At 44.4% G+C, this 14780-nt stretch overlaps 8 protein-coding genes across 8 annotated transcripts; 3 read left to right on the top strand and 5 right to left on the bottom strand.

Annotated features, from left to right (window-relative positions):
• Positions 1 to 39: 39 nt before the first annotated feature.
• On the bottom strand, positions 40 to 1585 carry BDB00DRAFT_211325 (uncharacterized protein). The gene is made up of 2 exons (XM_053116477.1): positions 731 to 1585; positions 40 to 664 (listed from the first exon to the last, which is right to left on the bottom strand). The coding sequence occupies exons 1-2, from the start codon at positions 1392 to 1394 to the stop codon at positions 123 to 125; spliced, it is 1206 nt and encodes a 401-aa protein (XP_052981967.1). The 5' UTR covers positions 1395 to 1585; the 3' UTR covers positions 40 to 122.
• Positions 1586 to 1776: 191 nt separating this feature from the next.
• On the bottom strand, positions 1777 to 6929 carry BDB00DRAFT_870245 (P-loop containing nucleoside triphosphate hydrolase protein; the record flags this gene model as incomplete). Its single annotated transcript, XM_053126683.1, has 15 exons — positions 1777 to 1833; positions 1916 to 2808; positions 2911 to 3289; positions 3365 to 3763; positions 3829 to 4008; positions 4084 to 4958; positions 5025 to 5123; positions 5206 to 5341; positions 5417 to 5520; positions 5619 to 5703; positions 5800 to 5877; positions 6012 to 6278; positions 6431 to 6471; positions 6629 to 6815; positions 6885 to 6929. The coding sequence occupies 15 exons, from the start codon at positions 6927 to 6929 to the stop codon at positions 1777 to 1779; spliced, it is 3825 nt and encodes a 1274-aa protein (XP_052981966.1).
• Positions 6930 to 7477: 548 nt separating this feature from the next.
• Positions 7478 to 8058, top strand: BDB00DRAFT_954080 (histone H2A.V; the record flags this gene model as incomplete). The annotated part of the gene is made up of 3 exons (XM_053129629.1): positions 7478 to 7499; positions 7560 to 7649; positions 7753 to 8058. Exons 1-3 carry the CDS (start codon positions 7497 to 7499, stop codon positions 8056 to 8058), a joined length of 399 nt encoding a protein of 132 aa, XP_052981965.1. The 5' UTR covers positions 7478 to 7496.
• A 231-nt stretch (positions 8059 to 8289) lies between these two features.
• Positions 8290 to 9915, bottom strand: BDB00DRAFT_870243 (RNA polymerase II transcription factor SIII subunit A-domain-containing protein; the record flags this gene model as incomplete). Its single annotated transcript, XM_053126682.1, has 9 exons — positions 8290 to 8298; positions 8391 to 8567; positions 8642 to 8915; positions 8991 to 9045; positions 9145 to 9304; positions 9403 to 9500; positions 9564 to 9585; positions 9694 to 9791; positions 9852 to 9915. 9 exons carry the CDS (start codon positions 9913 to 9915, stop codon positions 8290 to 8292), a joined length of 957 nt encoding a protein of 318 aa, XP_052981964.1.
• A 135-nt stretch (positions 9916 to 10050) lies between these two features.
• BDB00DRAFT_813073 (cyclophilin-like domain-containing protein) lies at positions 10051 to 11354 on the bottom strand. The gene is made up of 9 exons (XM_053122739.1): positions 11189 to 11354; positions 11079 to 11103; positions 10991 to 11020; positions 10885 to 10902; positions 10794 to 10809; positions 10579 to 10721; positions 10479 to 10515; positions 10311 to 10395; positions 10051 to 10242 (listed from the first exon to the last, which is right to left on the bottom strand). Exons 1-9 carry the CDS (start codon positions 11266 to 11268, stop codon positions 10200 to 10202), a joined length of 477 nt encoding a protein of 158 aa, XP_052981963.1. The 5' UTR covers positions 11269 to 11354; the 3' UTR covers positions 10051 to 10199.
• Positions 11355 to 12317, top strand: BDB00DRAFT_813072 (SMAD/FHA domain-containing protein). The gene has a single exon (XM_053122738.1). It carries the CDS (start codon positions 11398 to 11400, stop codon positions 12187 to 12189), a length of 792 nt encoding a protein of 263 aa, XP_052981962.1. The 5' UTR covers positions 11355 to 11397; the 3' UTR covers positions 12190 to 12317.
• Positions 12318 to 13705, bottom strand: BDB00DRAFT_813071 (uncharacterized protein). Its single transcript, XM_053122737.1, has 6 exons — positions 13509 to 13705; positions 13316 to 13409; positions 12910 to 13198; positions 12749 to 12826; positions 12593 to 12686; positions 12318 to 12524 (listed from the first exon to the last, which is right to left on the bottom strand). The coding sequence occupies exons 1-6, from the start codon at positions 13632 to 13634 to the stop codon at positions 12414 to 12416; spliced, it is 792 nt and encodes a 263-aa protein (XP_052981961.1). The 5' UTR covers positions 13635 to 13705; the 3' UTR covers positions 12318 to 12413.
• Positions 13706 to 14400, top strand: BDB00DRAFT_813065 (transmembrane adaptor Erv26). The gene is made up of 4 exons (XM_053122736.1): positions 13706 to 13820; positions 13905 to 13933; positions 13993 to 14043; positions 14122 to 14400. Exons 1-4 carry the CDS (start codon positions 13751 to 13753, stop codon positions 14305 to 14307), a joined length of 336 nt encoding a protein of 111 aa, XP_052981960.1. The 5' UTR covers positions 13706 to 13750; the 3' UTR covers positions 14308 to 14400.
• The last annotated feature ends 380 nt before the right edge of the window (positions 14401 to 14780 follow it).

Raw genomic sequence — 14780 nt, 5'->3', positions numbered from 1 at the left:
AAGACGGGAGCAAAAGCGGCAACTCTAATTAGCTAGAAATGGGGTTGGTGTCCCCCACACCAAATGTGGCTTATGGCGGCTATTATAGCAACCTCATCTCAATGCACGTTACACATAAAAGTTCACTTTATTCTGTTCAGCTGCTGTGTGGTACTGAAGATCCGCTCGTTGACAGGATTAACCTTGTCTACGACTTTATCCAGGTGCTTGTTCTGGCTATCAATCTCTTCATTCATCGTGCTTGCCATTTGCTTCAAATTCTTGGTTGCGCCGCTCAACAAGCTCAAATTTTGATCAATCTCGTCTTCCATGGCCTCGTCTTCAGCATCGGCTTCAAACTGATAACGATTTCGATCAGACTGCGACCTGCTTCGGCTCGAAGAAGAAGCTCCTGATTCGTTCATTCTTTGTTGTGTGCGTTGCATGCGTGCTTGCGACTGGTATTCAAACTGCCGAGCCTGGTCTCTTTCGTCCATAGCATCCACATGCGCAAGTTGCTCTTGCTCCCTTTTCTGTCGCTCACGAGCCTTTTTGTTAAACGGATTCTTCCATGCCGGCAAGAATATGGATCGATTGAGTCGTTTGAGATAGCGTGTCTTTTGTGCTGCTTCGTCGACTTGCTCTTTAGCAGTACCCATGTCTCGATCGATATTCGCGATTTGTCCTAATTAAATATATCATATCTTCAAGTATGAGAATCACATCTTTGCAAATAAGCTGGAAAACTGACCTGCTTGCTCGTTAAGGCTGGCGAGAGTTTGACCGCCAGATTCTTGCGTTGCATTGATCGTTTGTAAAGCGTTTCGAGTACTGTCCAAAGTATCTTGTTTGACATTACGAATGTCTTGCTTGATCTTCTCCATTTGTCGTTCACCATCTTCATCCGCAAATCGAGTGGCTGCATAGGCATCCTCTCCATCACCTTCGTTGTCGTTGTCGTCATCAATGCCTGGTCTGTACCGGGAACGTTGCTTTGTTTGTTGCCTCTGAGTCCTCCGATAATTGCTGTAGTCATCACCATTATCGTGCCCCGTTCTTTCACCTAAAGTTTGGTGATTTTGTTTATCCTTATCGTCTTTTTCGGCAAACCTCAAAGACTCTGATCTTTGTTGGCTTTGGAGAGGTGATGATCGGTTGCGCTCTCGCAGTTGCTGCTCCACATTGCACTGTTGATTTCGTTTACTACTGTTCCATTGTGATTCGTTGGGAGGGGACTTTAGCTCTCTATGTGTATTACGAATGCTATCCTTGTCTTTAGAAGCAAAACCGCTGCTGAACGGATTGTTTTTGTCTGCTTCCATGGAATCACTCTCAAATGGATTCGTAGACATATTTGGTTGCTGATGTGTGTTGTTGATTGAAGGTAATTGAGGAAGAAAAAATAGAAAATTCATGCAAACCCTAATCTATACCCACTGAGCATCCGCAATGAAACTTGGCCACTTGTATTCACCCACCCCTGCCTGTCTTTTAAGTCTAAGGCAGACACATCCTGATGGGATCTCGCCATTGTATACAATACAGTGGCAAACAACAAAACATAAGTAGTGAAGAATAATGATTTTTTCGTATTCGATTGTAGAATGGTAAGAAGTTTTGAGTTGTTTTTGTTTCTTTTGACGTAGTAGAAATAGAGATGGTGTGCGTGTGCGAACCCGCTTGTGATGTCAGATAGTGAAGGTGAAGTGGGGGAGAGAGAAGAGATGACGGTGAAGAACGAAGTGGAAGAGAGAGAGAGAGAGAGAGAAAGTGTCTATTGTTTTGATCTACCGGAAACTACCATTCGTCGTCACTTTCATGAGTTTGCGGTTGTTGCTGACGTCTGGCACGGATCTATTGGAATTGTTTAGCATACATTTTACAAGAATATATACCAAGCGGGAGAATAAAAGAACAGAATAACACTATTACTTACAGCATCTGCCAAAGAAGCGGCAGCGTTAGATGGTGGTGGTGAAGCTGACGAAGGCCGTGGAGGTGCACGGGGAGCAGGTGTAGGAGCCGCACCAGGTCTTGCTGGAATTGCCGGCTTTGCCATAGTGCTTGGCTTAACAGGCACAGCGGGTTTGGGACCAGGAGCAGGCGGTGCTCGTCGAGCAGCAGGAACGGGTGCGCCGGCGGATGATGATACAGGTCGAGGAGCAGGTGTTGGAGCTGATCCGCCATTACCAGCAGCAGCAGCCTTTCTAGCTTCCAACTGAGCTTTCCACGGAGGCACGCCGTTTGCCGTTGGTGCAGCAATACCGGGCATCACTGGTATAGGTGCAGTAGTGCTGCCAGGAGCAGAAACAGAGGGAGGCGAGATGTTCGATCGGGGGACTGGAGCAGCGGCAGGTTTAGTTGTAGTACTAGCAGCAGGAGCAGGTGGTGGTGGTGGAGCTGCACGGCGAGCTGGAGGAGGTGGAGGTGCAGGAGTAGGTTTGGGTGCAACATACTCTTCCAAGTAATTGCTAGGAACCCATCCTTCTTTACCATCCTTGCGCGCTAACCACCAGCCATTTTCGTCCTTCTCGGCAATTTCCAAAATATCATCCTTTTCAAATGCAATTTCTCCAGATTCTTCAGATTGGAACGGGTAGATAGCCTTGAACTGTGGCAATGATGGTGTGGCAGGTGCGGGTGGAGGTGGCGGAGGTGCTGCACGGGCATTGTTTTGAATAGGTGGCAGTGGTCGAGAAGCGGCTGCAGAAGCGGCTGGCTTGGGACGAGGCGCAGAGCGTGCCGCTGATGCCGCTGGCTTGCGAGCAGCTGGCTTTCTCGAGCTTGTCGACGTCAGACGAGGTTTAGTGGCGCACGGTGGGAATGACGCTAGGAAGATCAATGATATCAGTTATGGATGCCTTTCCCTTACCTGGGCTTTCGGTCTACTACCTTAACTATCTCATGAGGCCTCTTTTTTAAACTACTTACCACTGTTGGCAGGTTCGCCAGAAGGCACATTGACCACATGGCTCTTGTATACGTCGTCGCGAGGTACCTTTTCATTCTTGACAAACTTCATGGTCACAGACTTGCCACCCTTCTTCTTGTATTGAATTTGCGGGTCGACGTTTACTCGCAACCGACCACCGGTTTGTTGGGCCATATGCGTGATGAGTTCTGTTTTGAAAATACAAGAAAGGATGGTATCCCCATCAGGCGAGTTGTCCACGTGCAGCACAATCCAGTCGTCACGAAGCGTAGATGTGCTGACACCGCTGATAACATTCAACGAAAGGATCTTTTCATCAGTCATGTTGATCATCTTTCCATTCTTGGTCGTCACCAAAACATGAAGACCTTGATTTGTCTGTAAAAGATAGTGTTGGGATAAATAAACCTTGCACTAACGATGCTGATACAACTTTTTAGTTGCTATACGTACCAAGACAAGGGTGCGCGGGCTAGGAATACTGGACCGCATCGCTCTAGGAACAAGCGTACTACCGCGCATACTGAAAACCACTTCCTCGCCGCCCTTGAGTGTCAAGGCATTGCGAATCATAGTTGCCAAACCGGTACCGCTTCGAACATCAAGATAGTCACCAGTGAATTTACGCATGCTGAGAAGCGAAAATCGACGGCGTTCCTTGCGACCGCCCAAGAGTTCATGACCATATTCACGTGCTTGAAGATAGCCAATGTTGTACTTGTTTTGTCTCCAGAAACGCTGGATCTTGCGAGCACACTCGTGCTTGTAACGCACATACGAACGCCAAGCGCGTTGGATACGTGTTGCCATGTTGTGCCAGTACTTGTCACGCAAATTCTCGAGCGCGAAAATCTTTTCAAACAGAATTAGTATAAAATCATCACAATAACTCTGGGCAGGAGAAACGACAAACTTACTGTTTCAGGGTGACGAATGAACACCTTGGAAGTACCCATCTGCCATTCATCTTGAGGGATGTTGTTGTGCTTTAGAATCTCTAGAGCACCACTTACAGGATCCCCGTGCCAGATATATTCACCAGCATAGCCGGTCGAAGGGCACAGCAAGTAGAAGCGTTCGACGAACTTTTCAAAAGTCTACATGTGTTATCAAGAGCTAAATTAGTAAGCAGGGTGCCTTGAACTTCATGAACGAATAGCGATTAGGCTTACCGTTCTGTACGCGTAACCAGCGCGACGGACACGAATATTTTCACAGAGACCAAGGTATTGAACCTGATGAAGTACACGCTTTTCATTGAATTCTGAAGAGCTTCGGTTGTCGTTCGGTTTGATGGTACGGATATAGCTTGGATGGCACTGCATCAGCTTGGTCACCAGAGCATTACAGGAGAGCTTGATCTTGTCACCGGCAGTAGGAGGTCTCTTCTTTGAGTTAGGATCAATGCGTTCGGGGAACAAGGTCTGAGAAACGAACGAGTTCGAAGATGCAGCGGCGAGATTCAACAAGTCCTTCAACAACGAATCCCTGTTCTTGTCGGTCATGCCTTCAACGTTGTACAACACTTCACCAGCATAGTGGCGGATCAAGAATTTGGATCCACGCGATTCAAAATGGGCATTGGATGACAGGAAGCCGAGACGTTGCACAAACGAATTATCCGCAGCACCAGGGTCAGCATGGGCCGTTGCACAGGCATCGTTCAGGGCAGCAAAAATTCCAGGAGGGCGCTTTTCTTCAATGAGATCACATACAATCTTGTTGTTGAAGAATTGGATCGGCGTCCACTGGATCTGCTCACGCACGTATTCTTCCTGTTCGGCCTTGAGTGTCAGTTCAATGAAAATTTGCTGGAGCTTCTCGTTCACGTAGTTGATGCAGAGTTGTTCAAAGCTGTTGTCGTCGAAAATCTCAAAGCCGTAGATATCCAAGACGCCAATGACGTATTGATCGCCACCACGCGATTGCAGCGATAAATTGACACGAGTGACAATCCATTCAAACAATCGCTCATAGACGGCTTTTGCAAGAGCATCACGCACAGATGTGGCCTGGGTGACGTTGAGTGGCACTTCGTACACACTGCCTATAAACAAATTCAGCAACCCATTGTGCATCATCGGACCAAGGTTTCCATTCTACAAGAGCATACCTCTTCGTCCACCACGCTGCGTTTCCATTACACGATTGGTCAGTGCCTTTGACAATGATTCGTTATCCACTTCCAAGAGGTATGCGATAAAGTTGGCAACTATTGATACAAAAGTGCATTCAGTAAATCTTTCAAATCTCTCTTTGTTTTTCGGTTGCTACCGCTATTAAAAGCTCCCTACCATCGGGATCCGAGATGGCTGCGTTGCCACTATCATCTTCGACGAACAAAAGGTTACCCAACCACAAGACCACAGCCAACATTTTAAAGATCTCGTCCTGTTCATGCTTTTGCAATCCAACAATATCCATTGCTTTCTATTTAAATGTATTTCGCAGGTCAGTACATAATGCCCCTAACAAGACACTCTATGTTTAGGTCACTCCACTTACAATAGTTTCACCATATTCTGTAACATCGTTGATCCCTTCCACGTCCAAGCATCCACTGCGGCTAGTATACAAAAAGCTTTCGGGCCCCTGCAAACCATAAGCCTCTATAATCCGCATTGTTTGATAGGTCAATAACAAGATACGGTCAAAAAAAAACTACGACGCTGGCATGATCTCAATTCACATGCAGTACCACTCTTACCTTGATATTCAGGTGGTGCCGCCTTGGTAAGTTGATAGAATACGTGAAAGTTTCGCTCGTTTTCAATTTGACCGACGACACGATTCTAGAACAGCGGGTGGATGGTGGCAGCAAACTATTTAGATTACATTTGTCCTCCCTCTCTTTTTTTGTGTCACATTATATCCCCTTCCCCTCTTACCTTTTCCAAGAGATAGTTGGTAATCACTGCACCAACAGGCTCGCCCTGAGCGTTGAATTGAATTTCTAGGTATTTACCCTTAGTTTTAAGAGTCAGGGGTGGGGGAAGGGCGATGATTAGTTAATGATAGGTGCTCGTTAATTCATGCGAAAGCCCGTTTCTAAAGAACACCAATCTCCCCTCCAAAAATAAAACAACAGAAATAAGCTTACATGACGACTGGAGTTATTGTTTCTCAGCGTTTTAGCACATCCGAAACTTTCCAATAAAGGATTTGTTGCCAAGACCATTTCCTTGATCTCCTGGATGGACGAATTCTGGCCGCCGCCAGAAACCGCCGCAATATATTGCATTATCCGCTTGGCAGCTTCTGTTTTACCAGCACCTGATTCACCACTGATGATAACGCACTGGTTTTCTTTGTAACTGCTCATGTGATGATACGCGGATTCTGCAATCGCAAAGACGTGTGGAGGCATCTATATATACACACACACACACACATTGTATAAACCAGCGAGGTTCTTTGTGAGTTTCCGAGATGTATAAATAGAAAATGACAGATATAACAAACTACCGGAACTCCATCTTTGAGCTCCCGTTTATGTTGTTCCTTTTTGATTTATTTTACCTCGAGCAGATTCTTGCCACGATAACTACCAAGGGTCGCATCTGTGTAAATACCGAGATCGCGAAACGGGTTAACACTGATAAGGACATGGCCAATATATGTCTGTTGAATAAGAAAAAGCAAGATAGTATAGCAAGATGAGCAAAACGTTGTTGGCGATCTCTTATTTTAACTTTTCCTTGGATGCTGTTTAGCTACTTGCATAAATCTCGGCATTTTGCCATCGTTTCATTAGATTTTCATTGATTGCTTCGTTGGTAATCTTTGTCAAGAGCGTCATGTCGGATACACCGACTTGCTTCTTTTTGACGCCTTCCTTCCAGTCGGCTCTAACTGGCCGACTCGCCTTGATGACCTTTTTCTCGCCTTTTTTACCAAACCCTTTCTATATGAAGGAAGAAAAAAGCAAGTTAGCAATTCACTGCCTGCATGTAGTGTCGTCATCAAGAATGACTTTGAGGTCTTTGTTGCCATGTGGAGAAACACTTGCCTTCGCCATGGTTTAGTTCTATGTAAAAAGAAAACTATTGGAACAGCGTAATTCCAGCCCGGTTGCCTTATTGCGAATTTTAAGAAATCGAATTAAAACGCCGAATGCCCAGAAGCACGAGCTCATTCAGCCCGAACGTCTTAGGGCACTATAAACGGCTACGGCGGTTACCTGACTTATCTTTTTGGAATCCCAGGGCCAAATGTAATAGACGAGCGATCGCCCATCAATCTTTTTTACATGATCCTAAGATATCCTTAAGCTGGTGATGGGCTGCTATGGACTATATATCAAACTGTCCTATACATCTACACAGATAGAACTGATAGGTTAAATATGGGTGTATCATTCGAGAAGGATCTATCCTCTGTATGTAGCGTAGTACTCCAACTTGCTGCTGCAATGAGATCACCCTGTCCCCAAGAAAATGCCAGAACAACAACAATAACTTTTCGAAGAAGGGAGCGGACTTTAAAGTTCACTCTACGAACAACTAATTGAGCGCGACCCACCCAACCACGCGCCCAACTTTTTTTTTTTACCTTGACCTTTTTTTTACCCTCCAAAGTAGCATAAATGGTAAAAAACAACTCGAAATAATAAAATGGACTTAATCTGACCATTTTACCTGAAAATTAGGCCGACCGGGCACCAGAATCCACGACCCAACAAACAGAAAAGAAAGACAAAGCCCCAATCTTATCGCAATCGGCACGATCTGGTCTTCAGGTATATTTTTTTTTTATTCAAGAAAAAAAAACACAGTTTATCAGGAATAGAGAGAGAGAGAGAGAGAGAAGAAAATAATAACGCACGTACTGTTTTTTTATAGTTCCCCGTCGGTCGTATTCATCGCTACCTGAAAGAGAAAAGTCGACACAATGCACGTGTGGGAGCAAAGGCAGCAGTGTACACGGCAGCGATCCTTGAGTACCTGACGGCCGAAGTGCTCGAACTTGCAGGCAACGCGACCAAGGACCTCAAAGTCAAACGTATCACGCCTCGACACTTGCAACTGGCGATCCGTGGTGACGAAGAACTGGACCAGTTAATCAAGGCTACGATTGCTGGAGGTGGTGTCCTGCCTCATATCCACAAGTCTTTGATTGGCAAAACAAAGATGGGTAAAAAGGTTTAAGGCGCACTCTGTAATAAAGCCTTACCCCCCCACCCACATACTCCCAATGCTTTGCATTTCTCTCTCTCTCATTTTCCCATCTAGTACATAGTATTGTTCAACCCCTCTCATCCTTCTTCTTCTTCCTTTTCTTGCTCTCTCTCTCTCTTTCTCAATACCAGATATAAAAAAAACACCCCAAAAACAGTGGAGTAAAACGTATATATAACACAATATATAATTTACATTTGGTTATGACAACTACACACACACGAAAGAAAAAGAGGCCATTACGCTTTGTCAGTCGTCAACAAATGAAAAAAAAAGAAACAACAAAAAAATTCTCTATTTACCTGTTTGAAGATATCGTAATTCACTAGTGCTGCAGGCTTTTTTGACGTGGTCGAGGAAGGCCTTTGTGGAGAAGGTGATGTTGATGAACTGGGAGTAGTGGAGATCGTTGATCTTGGGCTTGATGTCGGTTCTTCCATTGTCCGTCGTCGTCGTTTAGGTATGTTGGATGAAACAGACTGCATAACACGATTAACATCAGCGGGTTGGTATGCAGATACGCTCGCGCTTGCTTGCTGGCTGATTTCTTTACCTTTGAAATTGGATCGAGCGGCTTCTTTTCAGGCGGCCTGAGGGGCTGTTGTTGTTGCTGGAGGCGATGTGGTGGTGGCACAAGCGGTGGATAAGACGCCTGCCGAGGTGGAGGTCTGTTGTGCTGTTGCCATAGATTGTGATATGCTTGTGATAATGACGAAGATGGTGTGGATACTTGGACAATAGAAGGTGTGGGTGATGAGGAGGAAGAAGCTGGAGTCGTTGATTGTGTGCGCATTGGATGCTTTTGTGGCTGTCTGTACATGGCGTGTCTAATCATATATGTGCAGAACACAATGTTAAATAAACTGAGCAAAACTTATTATTTGCAATGTTATATTGCTTACGTCCGGTCAGCAGCTTTGCGGGTCTCTTGGAATAATCGGCTCGTCTGACTACGCCCTGTTTTGAGCGTATGCATACACGCCATTTCAGGTCATCGTCGGTAAGTAGTGGTAGCAGATAGTCTCATTCAATAAAAGAAAGCAGGAGTTTACTTACTGGCTGAATCGTAAGTGGCACTTCCACGACCGTGTGTAGGGACATGGCCGCTCAGGACTTTGATGGATCGAGCAGCCTTTTCATCTTGAATCTTTGCATATCGCTTTTTAACTTTTGCACTGATCATTTCCCGCTTCCGTTCGTTTTCTTTGAACCGTTGCTATCACAGCGTGTCCAAAGTATATACGGTAACGTCGTCAGTGCTGATGTTGTTACCAGTGTGTATCAAATGAAAGAAAGAGAAGGAAAGTTGGGTACCATGTATGTCTTTCGCCACTTTGTTGGATCGCGGTGCTCTCCTTGCTGATATGCTTCACGAATGTCCATGTATGACAAGCAATGATCGAGCCATAACTCTAAAGAAAAAATAGGCCCTGTGAGTTTTCTCGTTGCACTCCATAGTCTTTTTTCTTATTTACCATTAGATTCTGATACTAGATGCTATAGTGACATGATTAAGAATATGAAAAAAAAAACCGAGAGTTAGCTCTGTGTTGTGTGCAAAACAGAAATGGATAAAGTACTCGTGCAGGTAAAAAAGAAACTTACGGGGTTCGCTTTCTCTATGCACAGCAATTGTCTGGGTGTCGCTTTGCGTAACGCTGGGTACAGGAGGGAATATGGGGTGCTCCCAACGTCGTCGAGACCTATAGATCACTGCTGGTGAGATGAAGAGTTGCTATAATAAAGCATGTACCAGGAATTACCATCGAGATGTCGGGACAACGTTTCTTGGGAAATGGTAACCAGTGATTTGATCTCTTTGGACATAGCGACAAGGGACAAAAAGAGCTCGCTCGCTCACACTCTTCAGCGCACGGCAACAGTCAGTAGCGGGTAGCACTTTTTTTTTCTTTTGAAAAAAAGAGGCGGAATTCGAGTCGCCGGTGGTTTTACAGAATGCTATTCCATTATTCTACTCACCTATGAAATCTCAAACTGAGCTTTCTTTTCAAAAGGGAGAAAACGTACAAAAACATCACAATGCAACAACACCTCTTTATTAATATCCATCATCATCTTCTTCTTCTTCTTGTTCATTGTATCTATTGTGTCTATTCCACACGAGCCTTGTTGATGCGAACAGAATCCTTGGGTCTATGTATCCACAGTTGAAGTTAGATTATTCTTTCCCAATTTGACTCTGTCTAAATCCATGCTTTTACCTGTCTGTACTATCCGTTGGCACTAATCCCATTCTCTTTACCACATTCATGCCATCGCTCACCCGACCGAAAATCGCATGTTTTCCTATACATTTGCGTCAAGTGGGCATTTTGTTGAGTTCATAAAGCGCATAAGCGGCAGAGGTGATTAAACAGTTTCGTCATTACCATCGAGCCAAGGCGTTGGTGCCAAAGTGATAAAAAACTACAAATACAACACACAATGAATATAGCGGTTCCCATGGCAAAAAGCGAACAATCGTATTACCTGTGAGCCATTCGTGTTTGGTCCGGAATTAGCCATACTGAGGATGCCAGCACCTGTATGCTTCAGGTCAGAATGAATCTCATCCTCAAACTTGTCTCCATAGATCGACGAGCCGCCTCGACCAGTGCCCGTAGGATCACCACCTAAACCGATCCGTTTAGTAACCCATCCTTCGTCTTATCTAAAATCCACCTCTTTCAATTTTTTTTGCTTGCCTTGAATCATAAAGTTCTATATAAAAGAATTGACATGTTAGCTTTAAATATGTCCAAGTGTGTGCAAATAAATGCCTTTATTGCGACTTGCCTCGATGATACGGTGAAACTATACCAGTGCAATAGTGTAAAGCTTATTTGAGTAACATATCGACAACACCGTACTAACGCTGTGCAGGATCTCTTTAAAAACTTACGCTGATGCCGTCATAGTAACCTCGTCGAGCCTGTTAATCCCAGTGAGCCTTTTGCACGAATCTGATCGAAGAGTATTGATTCACTTACGAGTTCATAAAAGTTCTTGCAAGTTCTAATCGCAAAAAAGTTCTCAAACGCGTTAAGTGTCAGACATTACTAAAGGAGGAGTTCTTGGCAATATGATATTATAAACGTACTTTGGGGCATGCTTAGTATAAAGCTCGATATGGATCGCCCCCATTGAGGTCTCCAAGATCACCGTGTTTCCTTCACTCATTCTTTCTCTGTCAGTGTGTCGAGAGTGTTCCCAGCACAGTCACCTCTTTTTTTATAAAGGGAACTCGAAAAAAATGCAGCCCAGCGGGCTTTTTCCTCTCTCTCGCTTTCACGTCTTATTAATCTTAGAATGCCCTCAGACAGAAATCGATCACGATCGCCATCACATCATCGCTCACGTTCACCTCCCCGTCGTCGACCATCCTCTCGCTCAAGATCACCCGCTCGTCGTCGTCGACCATCCTCTCGTTCAAATTCACCACCGCGACGCCGACGGACTTCACGCTCTCCGCCACCCTCTCGATCGCGACGTTCACATTCACCACCATCACCAGAACGACAACAACGACGTAATCAAGCAGGAGGAAGAGGACGCGGACGCGGACGAGGAAGAGACGACCGGAACAAACGCTATGAGTGGGGCCGTGCAGAAGATCGCGAACGGCCCAAAACGCCTCCACCTGTCGAGAGCGAAGAGCCTAATTTTGGCTTATCAGGCAAACTAGCAGCAGAGACGAATACCGTCAAGGGCGTCGAACTCAAGTACAACGAACCAGCCGAAGCAGCCAAACCCAAGACTAAATGGCGATTGTACGTTTTTAAGGGTGATCAACAGATTGACTTGTTGCACATTCATCGGCAAAGCGCGTTTCTTTTTGGACGTGATCGTGTTGTGGCAGATATTCCAGTAGATCATCCATCGTGCTCAAAACAACACGCAGTGCTCCAGTTTCGACTCGTTCCTGATCCAGAGACAAACACACAAGTCGTCAAACCGTTTATCATTGATCTTGAGTCGACCAATGGCACGTTTTTAAACGGTGACCAGATACCAGCCACTCGGTTTGTCGAAATGCGGATGAAGGATGTGCTCCGGTTTGGCCAAAGCACCCGAGAGTATGTTTTGTTACATAGCACATGAAGAAAGCAAATAAACCATGTCTCCCGTCATCTTCAAAACCTGCCACTATGCTCGTGCCATTCAGATAGCCTTACATAGTGTATCGCAAAATCAAGGACATTAGAGTGTGACACGAAGCACTATTTGACACTTTGTATGATTGTATTGGCATGAATGTTTATTTACATATTACTCGCAAGTGGTTTGTTGGTATCGACACATAATAGAATACTGGATTATTATTTCTACTGCACGGATGGTGATCCTTGGATACTAGAACCTTGTTTAGCCCGTTCTAATTCGTCCATCAATGCTTGTAACTCTTGTTCTTTTTGAATAACTGTTTGCGTTGCGGTCTATTTACAGGCAACATACAAAGTTTCAATATTACCATTACAAGTGCTCCTCTTTTTCCATATCTTACATTTAAAGCATCCATTGCTTTGTGATATACGCTGTCGTATTGGCTGATGATGTTCTTTGGGTCAATGCCCGTTAATATCTGAGGACTTGTCAATCTGTACATTTGAGATGAATTTTTAGAATAGATTTGCGCTTGCCATGCTAACTTTTTACTTACGTTGTTGATGGGACGAATTGCTGATAGGCGAGTGTGCTTTCAGTCATGTTGACGATATCGATCGGTACCCTGTTGTATCTAAATGCGACAACAGTTTCTGTCAATTTACAGGTTTCACTTTGAATGCGAGAGCTAAAGATAGGAAACAACGAGATGTCCACCTTTCAGCATCCCAAAAGGCAATGTCATGTGCATGTGTGGACGCGTCGTTTTCTTCAAGCAGGGACGCCGTTAAAATTGCCATGCCACGGAATTGCGGCAATACTGCGCCGAGATTCTGCAGTAACGCTTCTTCTCGAACTGATAACATTAATGCCGATTGTCGACGAAATCGAAAGTATCCTATCACGTTGTTCTTTCTGTCACCGAGTTGGTTGTACAGACTTTCGACGTCGATCTGGCCCTGAGCATTGTAAAACCGCGCTCGGATTGCGCTGTGGCCGTCGATAACTTTTTTTTTTTTGCCAGTAGTAGCAGAAATAGCAGTAACACTATGTTTTAGTCCTAGGCTCGTAACTTTGTCTTTTTCTTTTTATTACTACTAAGCAAGAACAGTCAGTCACTCACTAGTCAACCGCTGTGCAGTGTCACTCGTTTGATCAGAAGCATCGTCGATCGCTCCAACGGTTCGAGTTGCTGTCATTCCCATCAGGAACCCTTCCTAAATGAAACAGGTCCATAGGGTTAGAGCTATTTTAGTCAACTAGTTTCCCCCCAATAGTTTAACCCGAAAATAAAACAGAATAACCAGACACAGTACTACATCGGTTTCAGAGTTTGCGCATTGATGCAAAAGTGCAGCTAAAACAGTGCCACTTGTACGAACGGAATGGTCCATACTAAAAAGAAGCTTGCCCCTCTCCGCAACTATTTTTGAACTTGCCATAAAAGGGTGAGATGCTATATAGCACACTTCTATCAACCAAGCGGGCAACCGGTCCGTTTCTTTTTTTTTGTACTCCTTTCATCTTCTTTCCTGGTTCGACCACGCATACACCCTAAATGTCATTCCTACATCTGGTCGCCTTTGCCGCAGTTGTACTCGGCTTTTGCTTTGTAGTACTTAGTTTAGGTAATATGGAAGCTCGAAAAAAATATTGAAACGATCGATACGCGACCGAGAAACCAACGCTAAATTCTTTTTTTTTATATAAAGCTTGTGGACTGTATTACTTGGCAGAATTGGTAATGATTCCCAAGCACGCAAAACCAAAACGTTCATATTAACATGAGCATTGTATTAGGTCGAAGAATATACAGTATACACGCGTAAAATCATTAAAGCAATGACAGCGGTAAGAGAAAGAAAGAGAGCAAATTGAAAAAAAAACGCAGCTAGTAGTTGACATTGTAGACACGGCTTTATATTATAGACTGTTGTAGGCATTCACGTGTTATTGTGGATTGTGGATCGACTACCGTTCCTGCTGTTGGCATTCTCCATTTTATGTCACGGCGTGTATACGATGAATTTAAAAACGTTCCCATTCATCAGTCTTACGAGCGTACCGTTCATTGCTAGTTGCGGTATGTTGTGCATATTTAAAAGGCATCACTGAGTGGGAAGCTTAAAAAAAAAGGTATTGCTGGAAAGAGAATTAACGTGTTTTGGAAATAAAAAAAATTGTAGTACTTGTATTCGTCGATCACTTTTTATGGTTCAAATTCTTTACAACGCATTATCGACCATTTATGGACATTGCGGCATTTTTCGGTGTATGTGTTTGGTTGATTCCGTTCACTTATTTTATCAGTCTCAGTGCCAACGATAATGCGTTGCCTATGGCAGGAGGTAAGCAGATTCGTCAAAGGAACGCACTCCTTTGAGAACCAGGTGATGGGGTGATGATTGTAACGAGATGGCAGGATACTGACGGTGATATACTACGATAATGACATGTATTTGAAAGAAACGAGCAGCAGCAATCCCACCACTGTCGACGCCATTCCTTCGCATCAGAAGAAAGGATTGTTACGCTCCTTGTTTAGCATTTTCGAACGAAAAAACAGCGACATGTTACCCACGACACCA

Source organism: Zychaea mexicana, assembly GCF_025766255.1.
Source record: "Zychaea mexicana strain RSA 1403 chromosome Unknown BDB00scaffold_19, whole genome shotgun sequence".
Taxonomy (NCBI): domain Eukaryota; kingdom Fungi; phylum Mucoromycota; class Mucoromycetes; order Mucorales; family Lichtheimiaceae; genus Zychaea; species Zychaea mexicana.
The sequence above is the reverse complement of the archived record's forward strand: the minus strand, read 5'-3'. Positions and strand labels throughout refer to the sequence as shown.

Bases quoted from the DNA above. Each gene is read 5' to 3' on its own strand.
- BDB00DRAFT_211325 (XM_053116477.1), bottom strand. From the start codon at position 1,394: ATGAATTTTCTATTTTTTCTTCCTCAATTACCTTCAATCAACAACACA. The intron at 665-730 runs GTCAGTTTTCCA...ATATTTAATTAG, and splicing joins CAGCCTTAACGAGCAAGCAG to GACAAATCGCGAATATCGAT.
- BDB00DRAFT_813073 (XM_053122739.1), bottom strand. From the start codon at position 11,268: ATGAGTGAAGGAAACACGGTGATCTTGGAGACCTCAATGGGGGCGATC. The intron at 11,104-11,188 runs GTACGTTTATAA...TTTTGCGATTAG, and splicing joins TATACTAAGCATGCCCCAAA to AACTTGCAAGAACTTTTATG. The intron at 10,516-10,578 runs GTAATACGATTG...TTGTATTTGTAG, and splicing joins CAAACACGAATGGCTCACAG to TTTTTTATCACTTTGGCACC.
- BDB00DRAFT_813072 (XM_053122738.1), top strand. From the start codon at position 11,398: ATGCCCTCAGACAGAAATCGATCACGATCGCCATCACATCATCGCTCA.
- BDB00DRAFT_813071 (XM_053122737.1), bottom strand. From the start codon at position 13,634: ATGGCAAGTTCAAAAATAGTTGCGGAGAGGGGCAAGCTTCTTTTTAGT. The intron at 13,199-13,315 runs GTGAGTGACTGA...AAAAAAAAAAAG, and splicing joins CACTGCACAGCGGTTGACTA to TTATCGACGGCCACAGCGCA. The intron at 12,525-12,592 runs GTAAGATATGGA...GCCTGTAAATAG, and splicing joins AAGCAATGGATGCTTTAAAT to ACCGCAACGCAAACAGTTAT.
- BDB00DRAFT_813065 (XM_053122736.1), top strand. From the start codon at position 13,751: ATGTCATTCCTACATCTGGTCGCCTTTGCCGCAGTTGTACTCGGCTTT. The intron at 13,934-13,992 runs GTAATGATTCCC...GCATTGTATTAG, and splicing joins TGTATTACTTGGCAGAATTG to GTCGAAGAATATACAGTATA. The intron at 14,044-14,121 runs GTAAGAGAAAGA...TTTATATTATAG, and splicing joins TCATTAAAGCAATGACAGCG to ACTGTTGTAGGCATTCACGT.